Raw genomic sequence first — 24,964 nt, 5'->3', positions numbered from 1 at the left:
TACCTTCTGACAGAGACAGATGTGTGCGAGTGTGTCCGCATACACCCCGATTAAATGAAAAATGTTATTGCATTAAGTAGCTGAAGTCTGGTCATATTTTTGGCTTCGGAGTAATGCGCTCCTCAGATTTAACCTTTTATTAGCGTCTGTGTGTCTCCAGGTCAGCGTGAAAGTACAGTTTGTTCAGGTGCGTTTGTGCAGCCGTCCCATAGGGTCTGACGATCCCCTTGTTACCGGCGCTCTCCGGAAATGACAATATCTGGCAGTGGGAAAAAATGTGTCGCCATGGTGACAAGTCAGTGTCCTGTCGACCACGCTGTGTATGATGGAGACACTTATGGAAGGATGACTCTCGGGGTGATGTTTACCTGCTTCACCTTTTCACATCACTCAAGCCAGGCAGCAGGAAAATACATTTGATTTCCTCAATATTATATTATATTGATTCCTATAGACGAGGGGTATATTTTTATCCAGAGATTACACATAGCTAAACTCTGAAATATTAAAATGCCAAAACACATCCCTGCTTTCAGATTTCACATACAACAAAGTCTTGAAGACAAGATGTACGGTTTTAATAAATTACTGTATGGATTTGAAAAATGAGCGTCTTCCTCCGTGCATGAACCTCCCACTGGAGCCTTAGATAGAGTCTCGCCTGGAGCGTCAAGCAGAGAACAGGCAACCATTAATCATTGATTAAGAACATTTATATCTCATTCCATTTAATTATCTCTTGTTCCTGAAACAGTGGGACTGCCAAGCGGAGTATCTGCACCGACCACCTGCAGGCTGGAGATCTGTGCTGCGTTGGGTTTTCTGGGTCAAGTTCACCTTTGGCTGAGGAGGGTTTTTTTTTTTTTTTAATTTAATTTAAAAAGAAGACAGTAAGAAATATTTGTCTTTGAAGAGCTAAATCATAAAAAAAAACCATCCGAGGCATACAATGAGAGACTGCAAAGAAATAAAATCCATTCTACTTTGTTTCTACTCGAGTCCTCGCTAACAACTAGAAGTGGAACACATCACACCAGTTCTTCAGATCTTTGTTCCGGCTTCACGTGTGACAGAGAATTTATTTCAAAATGCTTATGGTTTATAAAGCACTGAATGGTTCGGGGCCAAAACACATTTCTGATCTGCTGCTACATTATGAAGCAACCAGACCTCCCATGGAGAAGCAGCATTCATTTTCTGAGCATCTCATATCTGAACTTTCACTTCTTTTAATTCAAGGCTTGAAACTTTTCTGTTTGCCTCTGACATCTGTTGATTTAAATTCAAGGCTGTTAATTAGCATCTCTCACTACACTGTAATTGTTTTTCCGTATATTCTGTTTGATGTATATGTACGGTATATATGGTACATATATATAATGTGTCACAGTGGTGCCAACTGTCGGCTCACAGCAAGAAGTTTCTCCTCCCACAGACCAGGTCTGTGAGTGTGAACGGTTGTCTGTCTGTATGTATCAGCCCTGTGACTGGCTGGCAACCTGTTGGGGGTGCACCCCACCTCTCACTCGATGTCAGCCAAGGTCGTCTCCAGCTCCCCATTATACCACTTACTTAGAGGATAACCTGGATGGTGTGTATATATATATATACATATATATATGTATACAGACGGGTGACAAATTAAAGAAAAAACTGGTACAGGTCTGAATGCTTGACCCCTACAGTGAGGGGGTCTGGGGGCTCTGTTATGCTTTGGGGGCATTTTGCTGGCATGGTTTGGGTCCACTTGTCCCCTCAGAGGGAAGGATCACTGCAAATCAATACAAAGTTGTTGTGAGTGATCACCTTTATCCTATGATGAAACATTTCTATCCTGATGGGATAGAAATGGCAACACACAGACAGCAGATCTAAACCCAGTTGAACACCTATGGGAGATTTTGGACTGACGTGTTAGACAGCGCTCTCAACCATCATCATCAAAACACCAAATGAGGGAATATCTTTTTTAAGAACGGCGTTCCTCAGCTTTGGCATTGATTCTACACGTCTCTGAACTCTTCTGGAGGGATGAACACTGTTATCAAAAAATGGAATGAATGTTCTTGGCATTTGGTAAAAACAGTTCTAAGAAGATGGTGTAATGTTTTGTTTACTTTATCTGTGGTGATATATAAGTCACATGACTGATTATTATAATAGAAACACTGGAAACTACCTCTGAGCTGAAAACAGGCAAAAGCATGTTGTACTGTAGAGGAGTCCTGCAACATTAATCCAAAATTGAACTGAAATTAAAATTAATTTTTGCAAAAAAAATATACTGTATACCTTTGTTTTTTTCAGCTTTAGTAAAAACTGTAATTAATAAAAAGATGAAATTATATATTTTTTAATTTTTATGCCATAATAGCGGCCCCTACTAATGATTTAAGGGGACATGAATTTTTGGTTCTGCCGTTAGTCGTTACTGTAATTTGATTGGCTCAATATCTGTGTGGGCGGGCACTAAAAATAGTTTATAATATGAGGACACACCATGGGACACACAGGCCGTTCACTAGCTAGAGGGTTGACTGTTAGCTGTTGCTTTGTACCATCTGTGATCTGAGCCGTCTGACTCTTTATGCTACTGGGTGTCGTGATTTCAATCAGAGTAACATTTTCAGTGGTGGGTTGAAGGACTACCTGTCACAGTGAGTTTTGACAGTGTGGTCATTTTCCATCATCGTACTTTACTTCCTATAGTAACAGGAAGAAACACTGAGCTCAGAGTTGCTGATGACTCAGGACATGTAGTAGATAGATAGTAGTAGTAGCACACAGGATTTGACAGCACGTCTCCCAGCGATGTCGGCCCCCAAATGTCAATCAACCACTTACAAAGGAAACGCTCCTATGCACAATAGCTTCATTATCATTATAGTTTGCATTTCCTCACACAAAGAGTGAAGAGAATTAAGATTTCAGTTGGACTTTAACCTCATTTTAAATTCTTGTCGTGTGTCTGTTCTCAAAGATAGAAATGGGATAAACTAAATTCAGCTTTACATATTTGAAGTGTTAAGTGACTCATTTTAACCTGATCTACTTGAAATTTTGGTGATTGAGCAGTTAACTTTAATTCTGCTGTTGCCCTCACTGCAAGTCTGGATAAAAATGTGATTCAAATACATAAATTCAAACAGTTTTTCCAGGTGACGTAACTTGGATGTAACAGCCTGAGCATTGAGCAGCGTTTGCAGTGAACAGCCACTGAGCATTGACATAATATCAGCTCGTAATTCCAGGTTGTAGTGAAAACCAAAGCGAGAAGTCACATCTTCACCCGGATCATCTATCAATGCGTCACATCTGATATATTCTTTAAAAACCTCGATCAGAACTGGACAAACAGAGACAAATTTACAAGTATATTTTATTGATGATCATTATTCATTTTCACCAGGTCTGCGAAGGTACAAGTCTGTGGTAGGCTGTGCAAACATGCTCAAAACACTACAAAGCCACTGCACTCGCTCCCACCAACAACGCAGTATACAATGACATAATCATATACAGTATTCAAATACATAGAATCCTTCTCATAGATATATTTAGAAAAATATAAAGTCCTAACTTTTCAACTGATAGACAAAAAACATTTCACAACAAAAACACAGAGTTCCACATATGCTGTGATGCCCTTATTTGCTGAGAGAGGATGAAATGTGTGAGATGCATTAATAAGCAAAAGAATGTTTGTTTAACGTTCTTCGTAAAATGATTGAAAATATATACTTCATTAAGTGCTGCTGTCGTTCACTTGGCATGCGAGGACACGCCCGGCTCGGCCAATTTGATGCAAGACCACAAGTGTGTGTGTGTGTGAGTGTGAGAAAAGTGATAAAGACATTGATTGGGATGTGTCTGCACATAACTGTGTGTGTGTGTGTGTGTGTGTGTGTCGAGGAACATGCCGCATTTAGACGAGGAAGGACACAAAACCTTCAGCTTAGCGAGAGCAACAGTACATCTCCATTGTGTGAGTGTGTTTGCAGAGGGCTTTCACACCACACCGTGTTAAATAAACAACACGTCGGGGGGGAACTTTGCTTAACAAAAATATTCCTGAAGCGCGAGCTGCTTGAGGAAACCAAGAGCCCTGACCTCAAAGAGACGCTGACGTCCGATGTCAGGCGGAGAATAGGATTGATGTGTATTTTGAAACGGATCATTTATGAGCTATTTGAGCCAAAGTGGAGATAGTTTACCTTGAGGTTTGCTTGACTGATGTGTATTTTTATCCACTTGTCTGACTTATCACTGTGTGACATAAGCCAGTTCAACTTGAAAAGGAACTTGTTTAATAGAAGCTTTTAGTGAAGTTCTGCAAGAGTTGGATGTAAATGAACAGTTTTCATAGATATAGAAGCAGAAATTGGCTGCGGATGTCATTATTAATTTTTTTTTAATCTCTTTATCTGAAGATCATGAGTGAAATGTCTGGTCATAGCAGGTTAATTATCTCATAATCTAAAGGAAACAAAATGCTGATCTGTTCTCTTGACATAATGAAAACAAGATAATAAAAAGATATTAACTCGAGAGGACGGGATTAACAAAAAAAAACTGTGATGGCTGTTCTTGGCTTCCATAAATAGACATGTGGATTAAACTATAATAATATTTCAGATGACATAATCTGAGATTACAGCGACTAAACTTTAATATCTGCCAGAAAAATTCCTGAAACATTTCACTAAATCTTTCATCGAAATGTAGCGCAAACTTTTAACCAAATTTCAAAGAAAATTGGAGAAAGAAAAGATAAAAAGTTATTCATACACCAACTTCTCAACGGCAGCCGAGCTTAAAAACCTTTTGGGATATTTTAACTTTCTTTTAAATTTCTACCATTTTCACTCGGGTGTTTTTATGGGCAAATTGAAAATGTGCATTAAAATAAGAAGAATAAGAAGGTGGAACCGCACTTAATGTACATGGAGTGAAACCAAACAGACCAGCAGACATTTTGACTTGTCAAACACAGGTTTTAACTAATAAGATGATCAAACGCTGAAATGGAGTCGTCATTACTTTAATTAGTTTCATTAGTCAAAATCTTCCTCAGTAGGATAAAAGCAAAAGGACACAAAGTTTAACTTGTTATTCGCACAACAAAGATGAATGTGAAAAATTTCACTTGGCTCCTATTTTTAAACTATTGCTTGAGATTCTTCCTGGTTGATGAAAATTCAATCTATGTTGTTTTGCGGTTCCGAAGCGGCACATGACATGACGGGAAAAAGTCTGAGGAGCACTGATTAAAACGATGCATAATAATGTGAATAACATTAAATGTATTCGTTATCAGTTCTACTATTTATTCTTGAATGTAACGGATTTGCTAAACTTATTTCCCTGTAAGTGATTTAAAGAGATTTTCCATAAAGCATTGTCAATGGCTGACATGGCGCGGTGCGTTTGAGACCATCTGTCTGGTCGTAATTGTTTTTGTTCTCGGTGACGCGGTGTTAACAGAGGCAATGGGAAGTTACAGTAGATGAATGACCAAATGAGGAGGACAGGAGACTCATTACTTCCTCATTAATGCCAGATGCCAATGCCAGGGGGGGTCAGAAGGGAGATACAGGACATCACCGGAGCAGATGCAAACTGGAGATTGGATCAAATGTCCATCCTAAACAGATTTGCCGTGTATGTTTGGGAATTTAATAGAGAGAGGCTTGCAGATGGAGGACTGCAAACGGAAGTGCGTGAAATCCATCCGTGATGGTGACAAGAACGTGAGGTTAAGTGAGGTAAAGGAAGGTAATTTGACATGTATACAGCAGTTCCCCTTGTCAAATATCAAGAAATCATCCAATGGTGTCAGAGCGAAGGCGGCACATTATGCATCCGTATATGTCTGTATGTATTCGGACGTTATTTTTCTGTGACATGTGAAGAAACAGAGCGATGGCACTTCTAAAGCTGTTTTTTCGTAGACCTCCAGAGTGAGTTTCTAAAGCCCTTAATGGAGCCTTTAATGCAGCACGTCTCTCTGATGGGGGTTTGGAGAGGTAAACTAACTGACAGTCCTGTAAATACTACATGCGGGAGGTCTTATAGCATGCCCGTGTGTGAATGTGTATGCGTGCGGTGGCTGATTGCGTCCACCTGCTGATATTTTTCCATTTCACTTTTTTTACGACGCCGTATGTTGTGGAAGTGTTTGCGGAAGGAAAGTGGAAAGAGGAAACTTAAAGCATCGTTGCTAGTCCAAAGACTCCTAACAAAGAAGAAACAGCCCTCTTCAACACATCAACAGATCAACGTGCCAATGAGTTGTAAACAAAGGCAGAAGAGTATGCACATTTGCCCACCGTACACTTATACAAACAACACCTCAGTAAAGTTTAAACAAGACATTAAGAGCACGTAATGCATCAATAGAGAGAGAAAGGGGCACAGGTCCCCTAAACATGAGGATATACTGTAGTAGGACACAAAGAGAATCTATTAACAGTCAGCAGCTCCATGGTCCCGTAGCCGGGGCTTTAACGACTAACTGCCCCCCCCCCCCTGCCCATCATAACTTAAAAATCATTCCTTGTCTAAACGTTTCTTAATCTCTCTCTCAAAATATCATGAGGTGTATTCATATGCGCGGCTCAGCCAGAAGATGCATCTCTCGCCGCAGGTTTCCACAGAAATGAATTTTGGTAAAGTAATAATCCGCAACATTTTCATATAAACTAATTATAAAATGAATCTGTTTCTGTCATTCCCAAAATCCTCCAAACTGAACAGCAGTGGTAACTAGACGCACGGGAAGTCCAGCTGGAACTACTGTCGATATTCATCTGTAGGGTCTGTTTTTTTATCACCTCTCTAAAATCAAAAGAGTGGTGTGAGAGTGTTTAAAGAGTAACTTCCATGACCAAGAAGTATAGTATTAGCTAACTACATTAGTTTGTGGGGTAATGTTGGAAAAAGCTCTGTTATGGACTGACAGTATTACCCGAAAGCGTTGGAGCCAATCACAAATAACAATAATACTGTACTATAATAACAGTATTATTTTTTTATCATATTGCACCATATTACTTGGACTAACTAGCTACACCACAATACAAGAGCAATACTACTTACTTGGGATATGTATCTATAATCTTTTGGTGTAATATCTCGTAGCTGTTCTGTAGCCTTTAAGTGCATATTTAAAACCCTTTTAAAGGGTTAAAACGAGTCAGTTATCATTATCAACCGACTGACTGGGCTTATTTCAGGCGGCAAAGTGAAAGTTTTTTTCTACCTCGGTCTGAACTCAAGGAACCTTTGTCTCAAAAATGACAGAGAACTGGAAGTAGTGAAGCTGCAACCTTTATCGTAAAGCTTGACAGCCTTAGCAACAGTAACTAAGGGGGGGCAGGGCTGAGCGAATGGTCCGTGACAAATTAATGTAACAGTAATTAAGTCTATACCTGTTCATTAAAGCTTTTGGATTTGCTCATCTAAGCACTTAGTAGCTCATAAATATTAAAGATCTCAAGTTACACAGGGAAAATTATTTTATAAATACTTTTGGGAGCAGTTTGTTTGGAATAGACGGGAGGCGACTAGATAGTTAGTATTGGCAGTAATAGTCACCATGGCTAAAACACAAACCAAAGCAACACTTAAATAAACTAAAATGTCATTAGGATACAAGTCAGATGTTGTCTGGCTACATTGTTTGGTGTCCAAGTGTTTTCTGGGAAGTGCAGTGTAGAAACACCACAGCAGCGAAGCACCAAAATAAAAAAAAAAAAGCAAAACTGCACGGATTACCACGTTAATCTAATCCATGTCTGTGAAACCGTCCTCTCAGAGCCTGTTGCAATTCCACTCAGCTCCACAAATACACATTATCACAAACACATCATTTGCCTTTTTTTTTATTTTTTCATTTCATAAAGTCCACTGGAAACTCCTAAAAACCCCCCCTCTTCCTCCTCACTCTTCACACTGCCGAGCTGGAGACCTGGAGCCAGCCCACCTCTGTGTAGGCCCCGGTCACGTGCCAGTACACCGCCCCCATTAATTTAGACCAGACCACCTGCACCTCTGCAGTGAAGAATTCTGGGAAATCTTCAGACAACACCTCCAGCATCACGCCGCTCAGGATCTGAAAGAGAAGGAGAAAGAAACTGGATTAATATGAAGAAAAAAGAGAGTGAATTTGCATGAGAAAGACGGGGAGATAGAAAGAGAGTGAAAGGGGAGAATACTGTGTATGGCTATCAAGCTAATGGCAGCTGGAAAGAAGAGAGAGTGTAATGCAGAGAGAATAATATTCAGTAGGTAAAGTGGAAACAGAGCTGTAGGGGGAAAAGGAAACCAATTCACTGTGATAGAAAAGTGGGCGAGACAGGTGAGAATTGAAAATGATGAGAGTAAAACATGAAAGCAGTGGGTGGACAGGCATTACAAAGGGAACGAAAATGACAATGTGGAGAGAGAGAGAGAGGACAACACAGGTGGGGAGTGAAAAAGTACATATCTATATAGAAAGGGAAAAATAAAGAAGGAAACGTGGTGTTGAAGCTACGTCGTCTGCACAAACATTATTCAACTGCAGCAAACAACAACAACATGCAGAAACTCTTCAATTCTCACCTCTGTCTGGCAATAAAACCTAACCATGTCATATGATAAGAAGGACTGCAAGTATTTTTATTATTATTTCATAATTTTCCAGAGCCCATTTCATGTTTTCAAACTTTTTCTGTTGGACCGAACAGCCCTGAACCCGAAGATATTCCATTTCTTTACACTACATTTATATATAAAAAAAGAGAAAAGCAATAAATCATCATCTTGAGAGGCTTTGAACCAGCAAATTTTGGGCATTTAGCTTGATGAATAATTTAAATTAAATTTGAATTTTCTGTGATTGACTGATGGAAATCATCCAGCTCATTTCAGGTCTTTGAAACTCTCAGATTCATATTCTAAAATATCTCACAAGCAGAGGTTGATTTTCAAATATAGGGCTCCTAATATGTGGAACTATTACTCTTACTATTCTTACTATTATTCTCCTACTTAAATTCCTTCAGAGCATATTTTTCTTTACCAGTGTGAATTTGTTTTTCTTTCTATTGTTATACATGTACAGTGGAGTCCAAAAGTCTGAGACCACCAGTCAAGACACCACTGTATACACATACTGTATATTATGTAGTAATCAACAAGCACATCTGGGATTTTTCCTCTCCCTAGATATTAACCTTACACAAGAGTAATAATGACATAAACTGTGCTGTATCACACAAACCATCATGATCACCATAATCACAGGACAGGAAGTGAAATACTAAAATATACTAAATAATGAACTGAAGGGTGCACCCTTTACCCCACATGGGTTTTAGAGTTCAGGGTTACACTGTGGGACTATCCATTTAATGATTTATTCACAAAGCAATCAATTAAATCTTAAAATGCGTTCTGAAGGCAATCGGAAGCCAGTGGAGGGATGCTTAAAAGGCGGTAATGTGTTCTCCTCACAGCTGCATTTATGAACCAACTGCAGACGACATTCAAAAGACTTGAGGAGGGGAAGCATATGCTTCCCTCTTCAGTCGGATGAAGAGGGAAGCATATTTGATTTTCAAGCTGAGAATTATGCAACCATATGGTCTAAATTAAACATTGGATCTTAAACATTTTTGATGATACTGATTCTGTCTTTCTGCCTCAACAGGTGACTGTTAACTACAGTAAAGCCCTGAAATGATTTTACTCAACTTTAATAACTTTGATTACTGCTTTTAATGTTTTTGTTTTTTTTAATTGGGGGCGGTATGGAACTTTTGTCTTATAATTAATTAATAATTATTATCTCAATATCTTACTAACTATGTTATGAAACATGTTATAGACATTCATGTTCCCCTCGACATGAATTATTATATTATATTGAATTATTATAACTTTTGTGATCCCGTCTTTTCATCTAGTTATCAGGTCTAAATGTCACTCCAATACTTTGATTTATGACAACTCAGCAGCAAAAATAATGATATTTCCCATCAGCCTCAACTGTGCTTTGTGTTAAGTGCTAATTAGCTAATGTTAGCATGCTAACACACTGAATACTACATCCTGGTGGTTTGATCTGACCTTTTTGTATGTTCTTTACAGAGTTGTAATTCATATTTCTTAAAGAACAAATCTTGTTTTTCTAATCTCTTGTGATTTTACTTTGCTGCAGTGATGCAGAGGCGTACTCCAGGGTGAGTCAGTACGTTGTGTGATGACCCCTGGTGTCATCTTTGTTTGGCCTTGTGATTTACCTGTCTGCTTTGTCTCTGCAGGTGCTCGTTAGGGCAACTGGCAACACCTGAGACAGGGTTGCCAGGTTATTAAAATCCAGGCTGCAGCTGTGGCAGACTCTCTCTCCCCTCCTCTGACTGATCGCTGCTCTCTGCTTCTCTCTGCAGGCACCTGTTCTGGTTTGGTTTAGTTATGCTGCCTTAGTTATTTACTTTGCTTTCTCTCCACTCTCCGTTTATGCATCACGTACTGATCTCCACACTCCATAGGCCTACTGTATATGTTTAGTTGCACCTTTAATTTGGTCTAATTTGTTTAATAAACTTATATTTTGTTAACTCTTTAACACGGTTTGTCTCTTTGTTGTGGCCATATGAGCCAGATCATGACAATTGTGACATCACTGTCAGGTGTGGTTACTTCTTTAAAGTAGTTTAAATGAATTTCTGAATTGTACTTGACGTATACACAATTAGGATTATCTCTGAATTTGTGAATGTTCATATTTTCTCTTATTGTTTAAGTGTATGTTAACCTCAGCGAATGAATCATGCTACATAGATAAACTTGATTGATTACATTATATTTCTATGTAACATGTGGTCAATAAAACCTCAAGAAGCTCGGGGTGTGTTGTTAGCGCCATAAAACTCTTTAATGTCATGCCTGGTGTAAAGTATCATTTCTAGAATTGCTACAAAGTGAGACATGCAGCTTCACAACAATTTGATGTATTTTTGCACATATCCCTCATAACACCGGGGACAACTCAAACACCAATACTGACTAATGACTTATTCAATGACAATTCAAAGCTGCTAAAGCCCCAGAAGTAAGAAATGTGACTTTTTTAACAACAAAGCAAAGCAAATAATTAAAAATGCTGTCTTAGAACATAACCGTACTCAACAGTATGTCATGTGGTTTATTCTGCATCTCTGTTTTTTAATAAACAACATTTCCCATAATCCCTAGACCACTGTGGGTCAAACAAGTTCAGGTTCATGGTTAGTTCAGACATATCTGAAGTAACAGCAGGACAAAGAGGACCAACGTATTACGGGGCTTTTTTCCCATCTTTATTCAAGAGCGTGGTCTTTCAATTTAGGGGCATGATTTATTGATTTCACGTTCAGATTTTTTCCCTCAGAGCCCTGCCCTTGAACTTAAATAGCTCCTGCTTCTGCTCAAACTTTATGCCTGCACATATATTGTTGCTCAGGCTGCTTCTGTGCACTCATGAAACATCTGCTCTCAGATTTCTGCTCTCCTCTCAAATCTTGTCAAAATCCCCCAACCAATAGAATGCCAGGTGTAGAGTTGACCAGTGAAATGATCCCTACCTGAACCTTAAGGCTAATTTATGGTAGGTTGCTCAACACCTTTGATACGTGTCACTCAACAGAAATTTAAGAGTCATGCAACGTTTTCAATTTATGCTTCAGCGAAAGGTTTCAGTTGTCTCCATGGTAACCAGACACTATCCTTAGTTACATGTTTAGTTATATAATATCATCCTAATGATGATATCAATAAGGAAGTTCAGTGATAGCTACAATCTCCATGGCGACGTTAGTAACACCACCCAATCACATTGTGCGACAAAATATGACGGTGTCCACGACATAACGAAATTCTCCAAGTGTGTGCTTTATTAAATGTACTTCCCTTGCTTACTTGTACATCTTTTGGAATAAAAGAACAGTTGATATATATACCAGTGCCCGTACTTTTTACTATAGTAGCTACATATAATAGTAGCTGTATAGCACACCGACCTCCCATTGGTGTGCTAGAGGAGAAACGAACACCACCTTCATGACTCAGGAGCGGGAGTCAAACGGATCGCCAAGGACCTCAAGTAAGTTTATAATTTCAATGGTGTCATTACTTCCTTCAAATTGAACTGGTTAAGTCACATTTGTGGCACAAGAATACATCCATGATAATTGGCTTTCAAGTGTTGTACATTACGTGAACACTGTTGCTAGGCAACTAACAGCAAAATGGATGCCGCCATTATCTGTATTTCATTGTTTAGGAGAAACGTACCAACAGCAAAAGTAACTAACGCTAGCTAACACATTAAGTAAGCAGAAAACAAAAGTAACTTGATCATGCGAGTTGGAAACAATCCTACGCAGCCACAGCTGGAATCTAATCCTACAACTAAAGATGTCAAATTTTATACTTTGTCATAAAGTTACTCCTGAACATCACAGATGAATAATGTACAAAAGTCTAAAAGTATCAGAAGTCACCTTAAAGTACATGGGTTCCACTTTGTGTTTGATAGCATGGGCCTTTCCCACCAGGGCCAGTACTGACGACACTTTGTCTGGGTCATGGAGGTTCTCCACCACAGTATTGATGGCGTTCATCACCCTGCGGGCATGGTGTCGAAGTTGGCTGCTTCGCTCCATCTCCTCGGGATCCTCCATGTCCTCGAACTGGCTGAAGTACTGTTTGGCCGATGGGAAGTTTATAAAGAACCTGAGGAGGAACATTTCAGACACATCTTAAAAAACTGACTTCGGATGAAGCATCAACAGCAGGTCAAAGTTTTCAATTATCGAGTGAAATTTGTCAACATCTCCTGGATAAATTAGCACTAAATTTGGTACAGATAATTTCCTATATGATGAATGAATCCTAAAAACTGTCTACAATACTGTAAATAGTATTGTCGTTAAATTTGATACCTCAAGGATGAATGTAATAACTTTGGTGATCCCCTTCATGTACAAAAGATACATTAAAGTACCCTGACATTCCTACTAATAATGATAGTTATCATGCTAAACTAAGCTAATCGGCAGCTTGCTCCAGGTACGTATTTACCAATCAGACATGAGACTGATGTCACTCTTCTCATCTAATTATCGCCAAGAAAGCAAATAACTTAATTTCCCAGAATGTCAAACTATTCCTTTAAAAGCAACATACTGTAAGTGTCCACTTTTGACAATGTTTCTGTGTTCAGTGTTGGATAAGAAACGCAAGCTAGCATCCACGTCTTGACAGTCACCTTTCATGTTTGCTATATATAAACAGGGCCACGTCATGTTATAGCTCTCCCAACAATTCGTTGTTGAGAAGGAACAGCAAAGAACAAAAGAAGAGAGGACAAATGTTTTTTGAATAAAACACAGCTTGTCCTCCCTAAACTAGGGGACTTATTCATCAACACTGTGTACACAAAAATCGATGCATACTCTACACGCCACGCATACTTTTACATCAAAAGTGGGGATTTAAAAGTACTACCCTCCTGTTCCTATTCCTATTGCAAGTCACAGATAACAACAAATTCAAGTTGTGGATCAATCAAACCAACTGTCATGGTTTAATAGCGCCCATGATGATGGTGCCTAATGGCTGCTTTAATGCCACGTAGGCTGGACACACAGCCATCTCTTCACCAGCGGCTGCGTCTATTGTCTGATTTTCCAGAAAATGACAGATAAGAACTAAAACCTACTTATTGTTTAGACAAATCACAGGTGTGAAACGTTAACTGCATGCAGCAACTGCATAGCCAGGTTCACTTTAAGTCCCGCTCCTCTTATTGTTCCTTCAGTTGGATGTTTGAGCTTCACTGTGCAGAACGATGTTTGTTCAGAGTTTGACACTAGAAGGCTGTTTTCACTTTCATCTGCTAAAGGAGGAAAGTTTCTCAGAGCTCACCTTAAATCTCAGTTTAACACATTCACCCACGCTCAGGATTTGTGACATCACAACAAGTTTGGAAGCATTTCAGGAGACAATATTCAAGTATGTCATTGTACAAATACTGAGAATGAACTTGACAGTAAAGTAGGAGACATCATGTCCCTAATAGGTAATTTTTTAAAACAAGAAATATTTGCATATTCATTCTGGGTTTAACAATGAAAGAGAAGGAGTAGATGTCATTTTAATATTTTTTAACAAGGTAATTTAACTTTTTTGTGACCATATCAGATGGAAATTATTATTCAGAGCAAAGAATTGTCATAAGTTTCAAAACATGCCTGTAGAGGATCTTACATATACATACACACATTTTAGGATACATTGCTCACCTGCAGTAGTCTAATTTTCAAGGTTAATGTTAAAGCACATTTCCCGGTCTACATTTTCAATGTTGGGCTTTACTGAAATATCTTTGCATGATTTACACCAATTATGATTTACTGGAGGCTACATCAACAAACCATGAAACAATCTGCAGTAGTAGGATTTCAGAACCTTTTCTAGTTCTTTACTTGAAACGTCAACTGTTCAAATACATTCGTACATGTTTGAGACGGAATCCGAACCGAAATCTGAGAGCGGACAACACGAACAACATGGAAACCCTGAGCGACCAAAGTTACAGAGCAGGCAGCCGTTTATAAAGGTAGCTCAAGTTTTGGAACTTTGACCATGTTTGTTAGATATCCAACATCATAACAGTGTATACATAGCAGAAAAGTATAATATGCCTCCTTTAATGTCATGTCAGCGTGTCATCTGTTCCTGTTGAGTTTTGGATTGAACTTTTTTTTCTGACAGAGGATTAAGCAGGCTGCCTGAACTGCTGCTGTGACATGTTGTAAATTAAGGCCACCAAAGAAGCTACAAAAGAAAAAAAGACTCTTTGGTTCCTCCTTCATTTGAGTATTGCGATAAAATTTCCTCACAGACGGACAATTAAATGATAAAGACATTAACTTGGATTAACTGGGACATGTCTGGTGAAAAGGCAACATACTGTGCAATAATCTACTGCAATATTAGTATTAGTTTGTTATTTGCTTTGCTGTTTTGGAAAATGCTCCTGTAGTGTATAATTTTCTGCTCTTCTGGAGGAAGATTTAAAAGATTTATATTTCTAAATACAAACACAGACAGGAGGTGGAAAGATGCATTAACTCTCCAAGTTCATTCTATAAGAAAGATGTTTTTGTTTCCACTATTTATTCTTGAACTGTTGTTGGAAATAAACACAACAAGATGACAGCTATGACATCTATTAGACTTAACTGGCATAAATCCCAGTAGAAGTGTGCAATGAAGCCAGTGGACATCTATTGTAATGGGAACCATGCATGCATCACAACATTTCACCAAAGCATGCGGGGACTCATGCTTGAAAATTAAGAATCGAACCAAGAAACAAACGGCCCGAGGCTACAAACTCAGTCTGTGTCCTTTTTCATGAGACACTCACCAAAACTTGACCTTCAGTCAGTCTGCAAACAATATCCTTAAGGATTTTAAATTTACAAAATGCCATCAACTCTGATCAAAACAGTTGTGATTCGTTTCCTTAGAAAGTAGTTTCTTGACTAAAATGTGATTCATATATGCAGCAATGATGAGACCCTGATAGTTAAGATTGATCAGACTGTTTGAGTGTAATTGGATGCAGGTGTGCTGAAGAGTGGTGTTTAATTTCCAAGCAGGTGCTGTTCATGAGAGTGGATCAACCTGAAAGAGACATGCTTAAAGCGTAATATTAAGCATATTAAGAAGCTGTATAATTCTGCCTCAATGTCCTAAATTCTGAATACTTTACTGAAATTTACTGAACGATACAGGATGGTTGGTTCTTGCATGAATGTTAAAAGCCAGTCTATGATCACTGTTGAGAGCAGCAAACATAGTATATTTGATCTGTTAGTGTTGGAAGTGAAATGTAATTTAGTCCTTGTAATATTTCCATCATGGCTGTTATGTAAAAGTTGTTAAATTTCCAACACATTTATGTAACGATGTGCATGTCTGAAAGGGGGTTAAATTACATGATTGCTCTTTGTTGTTAACGATATATTTGCCACCTTTTCTTTTGAACCCTATCAAAGAATAAGACACAAGAATAAGAGTCTACAGCCATCCGCTGCACTCATGTGATAGGGGATAGATGGCTGAGATGGGAAAGGTTCCCATGTTTACAACTAGTTTGAGACAGTTGTATGATGACAGAGTTGGTCGAGTGAGGGTTAAAATTGGAAATATACCACCATATTTGTGGATTTAATCCCCCTGAATGACCTTTTGCTGACATGAACCGTCCCTGTTTGCTTGATTTTCAGGCACTTCATACTTTTACAGATATATCTATATAGAAAAATCAGTTTCCCAGTTCAATCACAAATAAGATGTTGACATGAAGTCTAAATCTCATAATACGGTCATCAACTAAAGTGTTGAACAAACTGAAATTTTGACCTGAAGATCAAAGTTTCATCAATTCATCCTCTCATCATCATGAATGTCTGCACCAAATTTCATGGCAATCCATCCAACAGTTGTCGGGACATTTCAGTCTGAATCAAAGTGGTGGACCAACCAACAGACTGATACTGCCATCCTAAAATGAGAACTAGTATAGTTTGGTTATGCCTGTGTTGATATCACCTCACAAAACCTTTCAGCTGTTGTCTAACAAAGGAGAAACCTGGTCCTTGCCAAGCTTCACTTCAGAGCTCTTCAAAACTCGCTCAGTGCATTTAAGACTTGTGATGTGGAACAAATATCTCTGATGCGTCTGGGTTGCGTATCACGATTTATTTTAGGTGCAGATGTAGTAAATTCCATTTTTGAAGCACTCTGGTCGACATAACCGTAGAGATAAATAAAGGATTCTAGCTTTGTTTTGTTTCGGAGGTTTCACAGTGCTCACCGCAGCCGAGCTCACAGCAGCTCACTAAGAGAGAGCAAAGTGTGTAAGCAATAAGAAAGTTTCCACAGGCTTAGCTGAAGGCGTATGTGAGATATTCGACAGATGAAGTATCGTCTGTTTTCACTGAAAACAACACAAAGTATAGTTGTAAACACATATTTACAGACATTTAAAGATTCACAGACACACCAACAAACACTAACTGAAAAGAGATGCATTTACATGTGCACGCACAAGCAAACACACACAAACACACATTTATGCTCTGACCCAATTTAAATCTAGCAAGTACAGTTATTTCCCAGTTGGAGTTTGGCCCTCGGCAGCCCTGCTACGCTACATCCACATCCTCCAGATCCTACAGTATGTCATGCTAGGGCCAACAAAGGCTTGTCTTGCCTGTAGCACTCCAAGCTTGGCTCTACCAGCTGTCACGATACAAACACACTCTTTTCCTGGGTGACAGCAATAATACGGACCGTCTAGTAGCTCCGGTTCAGCTTAGACAAACATGAAAGTTAACTGCAGCGCTTTAAGAAAACAGGGTGCTCCTCTGATGTTTTCTTTGAAGTAAAAAAAAAAAGAGTTCCACTTTTTGTGTGTGTCCTCTTGTGTTAGAATGATAAGTGTTTAATCCTCTGTAGCGAGGCCACGGTTTCACAATACATTAAAAGAACATATGCAACAGGCACATCACCAGGCAGAGGAAACCTTTTCTTTTTGTGATCTGGTGTTTCTGTGTCCAAAAGCAATTTAAAGTTGGATCCATTGACACTCAGAATTTAAGATTTGAATGGTTACTAATATTGTAGGAAGTACTGTCTTAAAAGAAGATGAATACATTGACTCATTCCAGGTTTGATCTCTGGTCACCTGTCCTTATGTCAGACTCCCAGAATATATGGTACACGATAAGGGTGAATTTGCCCTTTTCACACCCCCAGTTCACACTCAAATTGTAGTAAGACAGACAGAGGGTCTCCAATTGTAAGATACAGTCCATTTGTGGCATCAAATCTTCCCAAATTACAATTCAAAGCCTCAGTACCTAGAAAGGAAGATAGTGAAGCAGAGAGAGAGGGGCGAGCATAAAAGCAAAACTAATCAGAAACCGAAACACATTAATTTGTGTTTCATTGTAGTTACTGATTAACTCTCAGCAACACTCAGATGAATGAAATGTCCACAGTGACAGAATCTACGAATGTGTTGCAAATATCAAGCGTGTTTGAATTGTGGAGATTCTCTCCCGTGTCAGTTGTATCCGATCGGTACAGCAGGTTATCGATCACCTCACAGCGGGTCATAACAAGGCCCTGCCGGGGTTGTATACTGGCAGGTGCCTCTGGGACCAGAACAGCCCGGCAAGATCAGCTAGTGTTAGAACATCTTTACCCATCAGAGGAATGGTGGAAAAATAATGTATGATTTCCTTAGATACTGTAGTTTCACATGTTTACAGGTAAACATGTTTTTTATATAGTTTTTGGACAACAATGGAGCTCTATGGCAGGAATAGGATATATAGGGCTTTGACTACACAAACAAAACTTATTAGTAAAGTCAACTTTATTGGTTTTTTTGTTTGTTTGTTTTTTTTGACAATAACATAAATATAATATATCACCAGACTCCATTATGTCCTGATACATTAAATTACTATTTTCATATATGAGGAAACCTCATCATTTATTATCACTTAACTAGTAGTGAAAATAAAATCTCAATTTTCATTGTTGGTGAACATTAAGAGTGAAAAAAAGCTTCATCTGTCTGTGTGAAAACAAAATCCAGTTTATGCTTAAAGTCTCTCAGTTCAAGTACATCGTTTATGGTGAATTTTCTGTTTTACCAGTTCCCTTTGGTGTTATTCGGGGCAGCCCAGTAGCCTACTGGTTAAGACAGATAACAGTAATGTCCACTGTTTGATTCTGGACTCTGACTTTTATTGAATGTCATACCCCTGCTGCTCTCTGCTCCCTCTGGCTTTGGCTTCAATTAGTCAGTGCCCTGACGACAGAAGATTTATCTCTTTTAGACAAAATTATAGCAGACTAATTAAAGGAAATTTCATCAGATGCTGATATTTTTCCAGGAATGCATGATGAGAAAACCACCAGGGCCACAGTGACTATTTGAACCTCAACACTGTATGTGACAGATCTGTAAGACTACATGTATATAGAACCAATCACAATGTTTGTTTACAATAACTTCTGGGTAGAAAACCCACGCGTCACATTCATACATACATACAATTTAATGGTGCGGAGCAACAATAAATGTCAGTTAAAGCAAGTGAAGAAGTAAACAAAGAAGTGTATGTAAATAAGTATAAGTAAGTATAAGCAGTAAGTAGTAAAAGTAATTAAAAGCAAGCACAAGTACATATAAATGACAACACAGCCACCAGCAGTGATCGGAGGCGAGATGTTGCTGTTGGGTAGATTTGGTTTATCAAAGACTAACAAAGCAACACAGTACATAAAATAAGCAGCAGAAACGTCAGATAGGTCAGATCACTGTGTTTAACTATATATCTTTAAACTTTACAGTTACGGCTCAATTAAAATCGGTGATTCAGTCTATACTGAGGAGACATGGTGAGGAACATTTTGTCCTTGTGTGTGAGGAGTATCAGAGTTTAGTACTTTAGAGACCTCTGAACACATTCTTACACCTGTCTCTGCATTGAAATGAAGTCATCAAAGCCAAAGCAGCAACATTAGTGATGCTTGTTAATCATACATTGATTAGACTCAAAGGGCTTTTATAATTCTTTGGAGTACCGTGAACAACCTTGAGCCTCACTGTACTGACGTCAAGTACGTCTTTTTCAGCAAGGCCGAATCCCCGACTCCAAACCTCTGGCTCAGTTCTCGACAGACAGAAAAATGACCCATGTGGTCCAGACTTCAGTAGACCTACTAAAAATAATTGTAGACTGTTCTTTAACTTACAAATCACAATAGAATAAAATGACTAATTCAACATGATTGTTATTTTAACATTTAAAATAACAATTTAACTTTGATGATTTGAATCATCAGTTAAAAGTTGATTGCGTTTTGTCAGTTGAATCACTGAATTACACAGTAATCAGTAATGCCAGATAACAGCATGACAAGCTGTAAACTTTTACAAACAGTCTTGTCTCAAAAGTACCTAAATATATAACTTTGATGGAAACAAAGAGAGGTGATGGAAATGGAGGACACCTTGACACAGAGCAGAGCAACTCTGTTTCCTGCTCTGACACTGCCGCTCTCAGCTTCACTGCTGAATGCGGTGAAGTTGGCTAAACTACTTTTGAACCAGGCGCTGGTACGACCTCCTCTACTGTCCAGTCTCAGCTGACAGCTGGGCAACAGTGATGCTCCGTGATGGGCTAAGATTTTATAACTGAACTACTACCAGGACGCACACTTTTTATTGCTCTATGTGGAAATCTGATGTTTTCACATCACAGATGAACAAGGGCATTAAAATATGAGTCTCATGTAGGCTGTTATAGCAGTTAAGTGTGGGGCGGCTGCAGGTGAGCTGGACTGCAGTGTAACTGCAATGGCAGAAGCTGTCAATAATATATTTCTCATTGCATGTGAGGTGTACAACATCAGTAATAATGTTGAGTATTTATATGCACAAAAAATATCTAGAAAGAGAAAGCATCAACCACAAGTACATGAAAAATTAAAATATTGAAGTTGACATGAAATTCAGTACAGATAGTCATGATCCCCAGTTGACGAACTGCAATCACTTTGATGACCTCAGACTTCTAATCTAGTGACACCATGAGGTTAAAACTTCAATCCGTCCAGTACTTTGGTTTATAACCAAATACCTGCAAAACTAATGCCAATCCCATCACCCTCTGTTTAGAATGAATGTTAGCACGCTAACATGCTAAGCTAAGATGGTCAACATCAGGATGTTAACATTATCTTTGTGAGTAGGTTAGCATGTTGACGTTAGCACTTAGCTCAAAGTACAGCTTCACAGAGCTGCTAGCTTGCCTGTAGAGACTCTTTTCCCTACATGTTATGTCTATATGTGTTTTATATTGTATTTATTTAAGTTAGTATTGATTTATCTGTTAATTTCTTACATTTATAAAAATGTTTAAGTGTATCATTGGTGATTCTTTCCCTATAGTGCTCATATCTCAAATTAATAAAGTGAGATTTATTAAAATTCTGTTTCACTGTGACACTTTAAAATCTTCTGCTTCATGAAAATGTGCTTGAATTCTCCAAACCCAGCATCATCACTACAACAACACCGATTGAGTTTAAGTATGCAGAGTTTGATTGTATTCACAAAGCTACCATATGCACAGTTCTGCTGACGCCCGGGGTCATCTCACTCTTTGGTGCAATTGCATTTGTTCGCATTGGTGAGATGAACTGAGGCTACTGTCACCTTCTATTCTCTCCATGCATCCAGGCAGATGGATCGACATGAAAATGCAAATCCCTGTTCACATGGGGGATGTTGTGCACTGATCTCAAAAAAAAATAAGATCTCAACCATGCAAAGATGCAACTTTGATCCGGTGTCAGCCTCAGGTTATGTTAGGTAACTGAGAAAATGCTAGCAAACTGTTGATACTTACACTCCATGTGCATCACACAGAGAGAGAACAATGAAAATATAGCTGTGTACAGTGCTCAAACATGATTAGTAGATTAATAGAAATGTAATTGAGAGCACTTTGGTTGATATTTTAGTCATTTATAAGGCAAAAATCCCAAACATTCACTGGTTCCAGCTTGTGAATGTGAAGATTTTAATCTTTTCTCTGTATTATTTGATTGCAGCCCAGGCTTTAACTACCTTTGAGAACAGTTATTAACATCCATATTAATATTTCTGGGAATTTGGGGAGTTTAATAACATGATGAGGAGTTAACAAAGTAGCTTACGAAAAGTAGGCTGATATTTTTAAGGCCAAATATATGTCAAAACAAGAATTCAAATAAAGGAATTTAGTATCTCCACCACAACTACATATCTCTCAGTGCAGAGACGGCTTTGAAACAACATTTTGAGGATAAAATGTACTGAAAATACTGTTATTCACAGATCTTCTTCAGGTACGTGCCTGATGAAAACGCTGCACAGCAACAGTGAATAAAAACATGATGGAAGGAGAAAACAGTGTGCAGATTTAACTTTTTGCCATGATGTCTACTGTTTATTCCAGCACTCGTGGAAGAGTTTTTTGGATGTGTGTACTGCTTTTCTTTGACAGAGTTTTGTTGGTGGCTTTAGATTCATGATGTTAGTATTCATGATGTCAGTCCAGCTATGGCTCTGGTTGCAGCCATAGTTGTGTATATTCTGTCACTGTCTGTCTTGTGCACTGTTAACACGTGTTTTCTGTTGCTATATACAAAGTCAGCAAAACAAATTCCAGGATATATAATCTGCTTGGAAGCTTTGAAATAATTGATTTTGACGGTCATAACGATCAACTGAGATTTGAATAGAAGAATAATACCATTTTGTCATCAAAGGAGGAGAAAATGTGGCAAATTAGGGAAAGAATGAAAGAGTAGAGCATACATAGCGAGGCATGGAGGGAGGCATTTAAGTGCCAAAGCTTGTTGCTGTCAACCGCAGATAAGAGCACAACACACACACACACACATGCACACACACGTGCACAAAATACGCTCTCTGCCCCTTTCACTCTCTCCCTCAGGGATTCTTGTCACCCCAAACCAAAAATCAGTTTGTCTCACTCACATCAGTCTCCTTGGCTACGACTCTCTGTCCATTTTAACAAGCCCTTAAGGGCTTTCTTAGTGTAACACTGAGACAGTTTAGCTGGGGACATTCAAAAAAAATCTAGTCTTTCTTCTTTGACATATAAAAAGAACATGAAAAGAAGCAGAAAAAACACAGTCAAGCTGTGTTACATCCAGTTAGTCTGAAACATTTTGCAGTGATGCTTCACAGAGAATTTCTGCCTGTTGGAGATTAGAGCCTTGCAGAAACTGTTTGATTTTATGTTTATGAATACATTTTGACAACTTATGAAGACAATAGCAATGGGTGAGCAAGAGCTGTGAATCATATGAAAACAAGGTGCTTCGAGTATATCCAAGGATGGAAATTTACAAGGCACAAATTCAACATATTCACCATCTCAGAGAGATTGGGTATCTTGCCAGAGTGAAAGAATAAGAAGTGAACTGCGGATTGCTTGGACTTCCAGTTCCACATGTGAGGTGGCTCCTGTGCCTTTTCAATACTTATTGTCAGTTATTTTCATTATTGCCATATTTCACCTACTACTCTCTTATTTACCTTTATTTTTTTTTAATCAAATGGCTTACGAGTTACAAAAGAAGTTGATTACTACTACTGCCGACCACACTGCTGTGGATAAGAGCGCCACCATCTGACTCCAGCCCCAAACTGCCTGCAGATCTGGAAAGAGTACACTCTACCCTTATCACGGATCCAAGCACAACACAACACTCTCCACCCTGATATAAGAAGCTCAGGACACAGCTCTCGGTCCAATCTCGTCCTCCCTGGAGAATATCAGATCAATACGTTCAGGACATGGACATGGCACGCTCCCTCCGACTACAGTGACAGAACCATCGAATTGGAGCAGTGCACCAAAAACCTTAAAGCAGACAACGTGCGCCTTCTTGCAAAAGCAGAGGACTTAGAGAATCATTCTAGTAAATTGAATCTGAGGCTGGTCGGAATACCTGTTGCATTTATATCTGCTTTCTTTCCTGGGCAGCAACTTCTTCCCCAGACCACCTGTCCAAGACCAAGCTCACTGAATCAGACCGACAGCAACAGTGACTGAGCACAACCAGGTTTTCACTATGACAAGGATAAGGAACGTGTGGCCAGAAGAAAGGGAGATCAACTTTACTTCAGAGGACACGAGGTTTTCATCTTCCTGTTCCAGCACCGCCCAAAGGAGTGCAGCATTCAACGCGGTGAAAGATAAGCTGCACAAGAAAAAGGTGAAATTTGGAATCCAGATACCTACTGCTCGCCTTTGGATCATGCATGAAGGGACACGGGTATTCTTTGACTCGCCTGAAAAAGCCCAAACCTTCTATGAACACTACCTCGCATAAGGACACCATATCTATATATATAAGTGGAGGAGAGAAAGCACTTGCACACATACTGTCTATGACTGATGGGATTAAACTAATATTAAGCAAGATTCTGCACTTTTTAGTTTTATTTGATGAGCCCAAAATAAGTTATTGATGTTACTGTACCTAAACATTTCCACTATCCAGTTAACTCTTTCTTAAAGTACATATTCTCCTTTACATTGGCAGGGGTAGTTTTTTTGCAGTCAGCCTATATTGTACCATTAAAAATAAAACTATTGCTACTGTATTCAAAATACAAAGTTCTTTCTTCACGCCCAATAATTCAACATGTTGGAACTACTAATATGGCCTGTGTCTTTTACATTAGCAGCCAAACTTAGTGTGCAGCCGGTTTTCCATTTGTGATTCGTGATCCATTCTTAACATTACATGGGGCTGCAGGGTTACTAGGATCGGCAGAGCAGTGCTCCAGGGGAACCGGTCTCTAGGTGGGCTGACCAAACCTAATTTTTTGTATTACTAATGGTCGGCTAATATACAGAAACTGGCATTTTGAATGCATACCCCCCAGACTAACTAGAGTCTGTTGGAGGCCAAATCCTGCCGATCAACATCACCCCCAGCTTTAATATGCTTGACTCAACCTCTGTCCCCATCTTAGCGTACACTCAATAGTACTTTCTATTCTTAAAATTTGGTCTCAAAACCCCATCTGCACTGTCCCCACTATTTAACAATCATATGTTCTCTCCTGCTGTGATAGACTGTGTTTTCCTTACATGAGATAGAAAGGGAATTAAGTCTATTAGAGAACTCTATGAGTCTGATGTTTTTTCTAGCTTTCAGAGCCTGAAAGACAAACATGTCCTATCTGGATACGACCTTTTTCGGTATTTGTTCAAGCCAAGTTCCCATTTTTTACACATGCAACCCCAAGTTACCT

The 24,964-nt window shown here is 38.9% G+C and overlaps 1 protein-coding gene across 1 annotated transcript in view; it reads right to left on the bottom strand.

Moving 5' to 3' along the window:
- Positions 1-4,450: 4,450 nt before the first annotated feature.
- The window catches only part of cygb2 (cytoglobin 2), a 24,547-nt gene continuing 4,033 nt past the window's right edge, over positions 4,451-24,964 (bottom strand). Inside the window, exons 2-3 of the mRNA XM_067581027.1 lie at positions 12,528-12,759; positions 4,451-8,113 (exon numbers count right to left, since the gene is read on the bottom strand). Coding sequence (XP_067437128.1) covers positions 7,949-8,113; positions 12,528-12,759 — 397 coding nt within the window. The 3' untranslated portion in view covers positions 4,451-7,948. The remainder of the gene's footprint in view (positions 8,114-12,527; positions 12,760-24,964) is intronic.

Source organism: Thunnus thynnus, chromosome 3, assembly GCF_963924715.1.
Source record: "Thunnus thynnus chromosome 3, fThuThy2.1, whole genome shotgun sequence".
NCBI classification, from domain to species: Eukaryota; Metazoa; Chordata; class Actinopteri; order Scombriformes; family Scombridae; genus Thunnus; species Thunnus thynnus.
The sequence above is the reverse complement of the archived record's forward strand: the minus strand, read 5'-3'. Positions and strand labels throughout refer to the sequence as shown.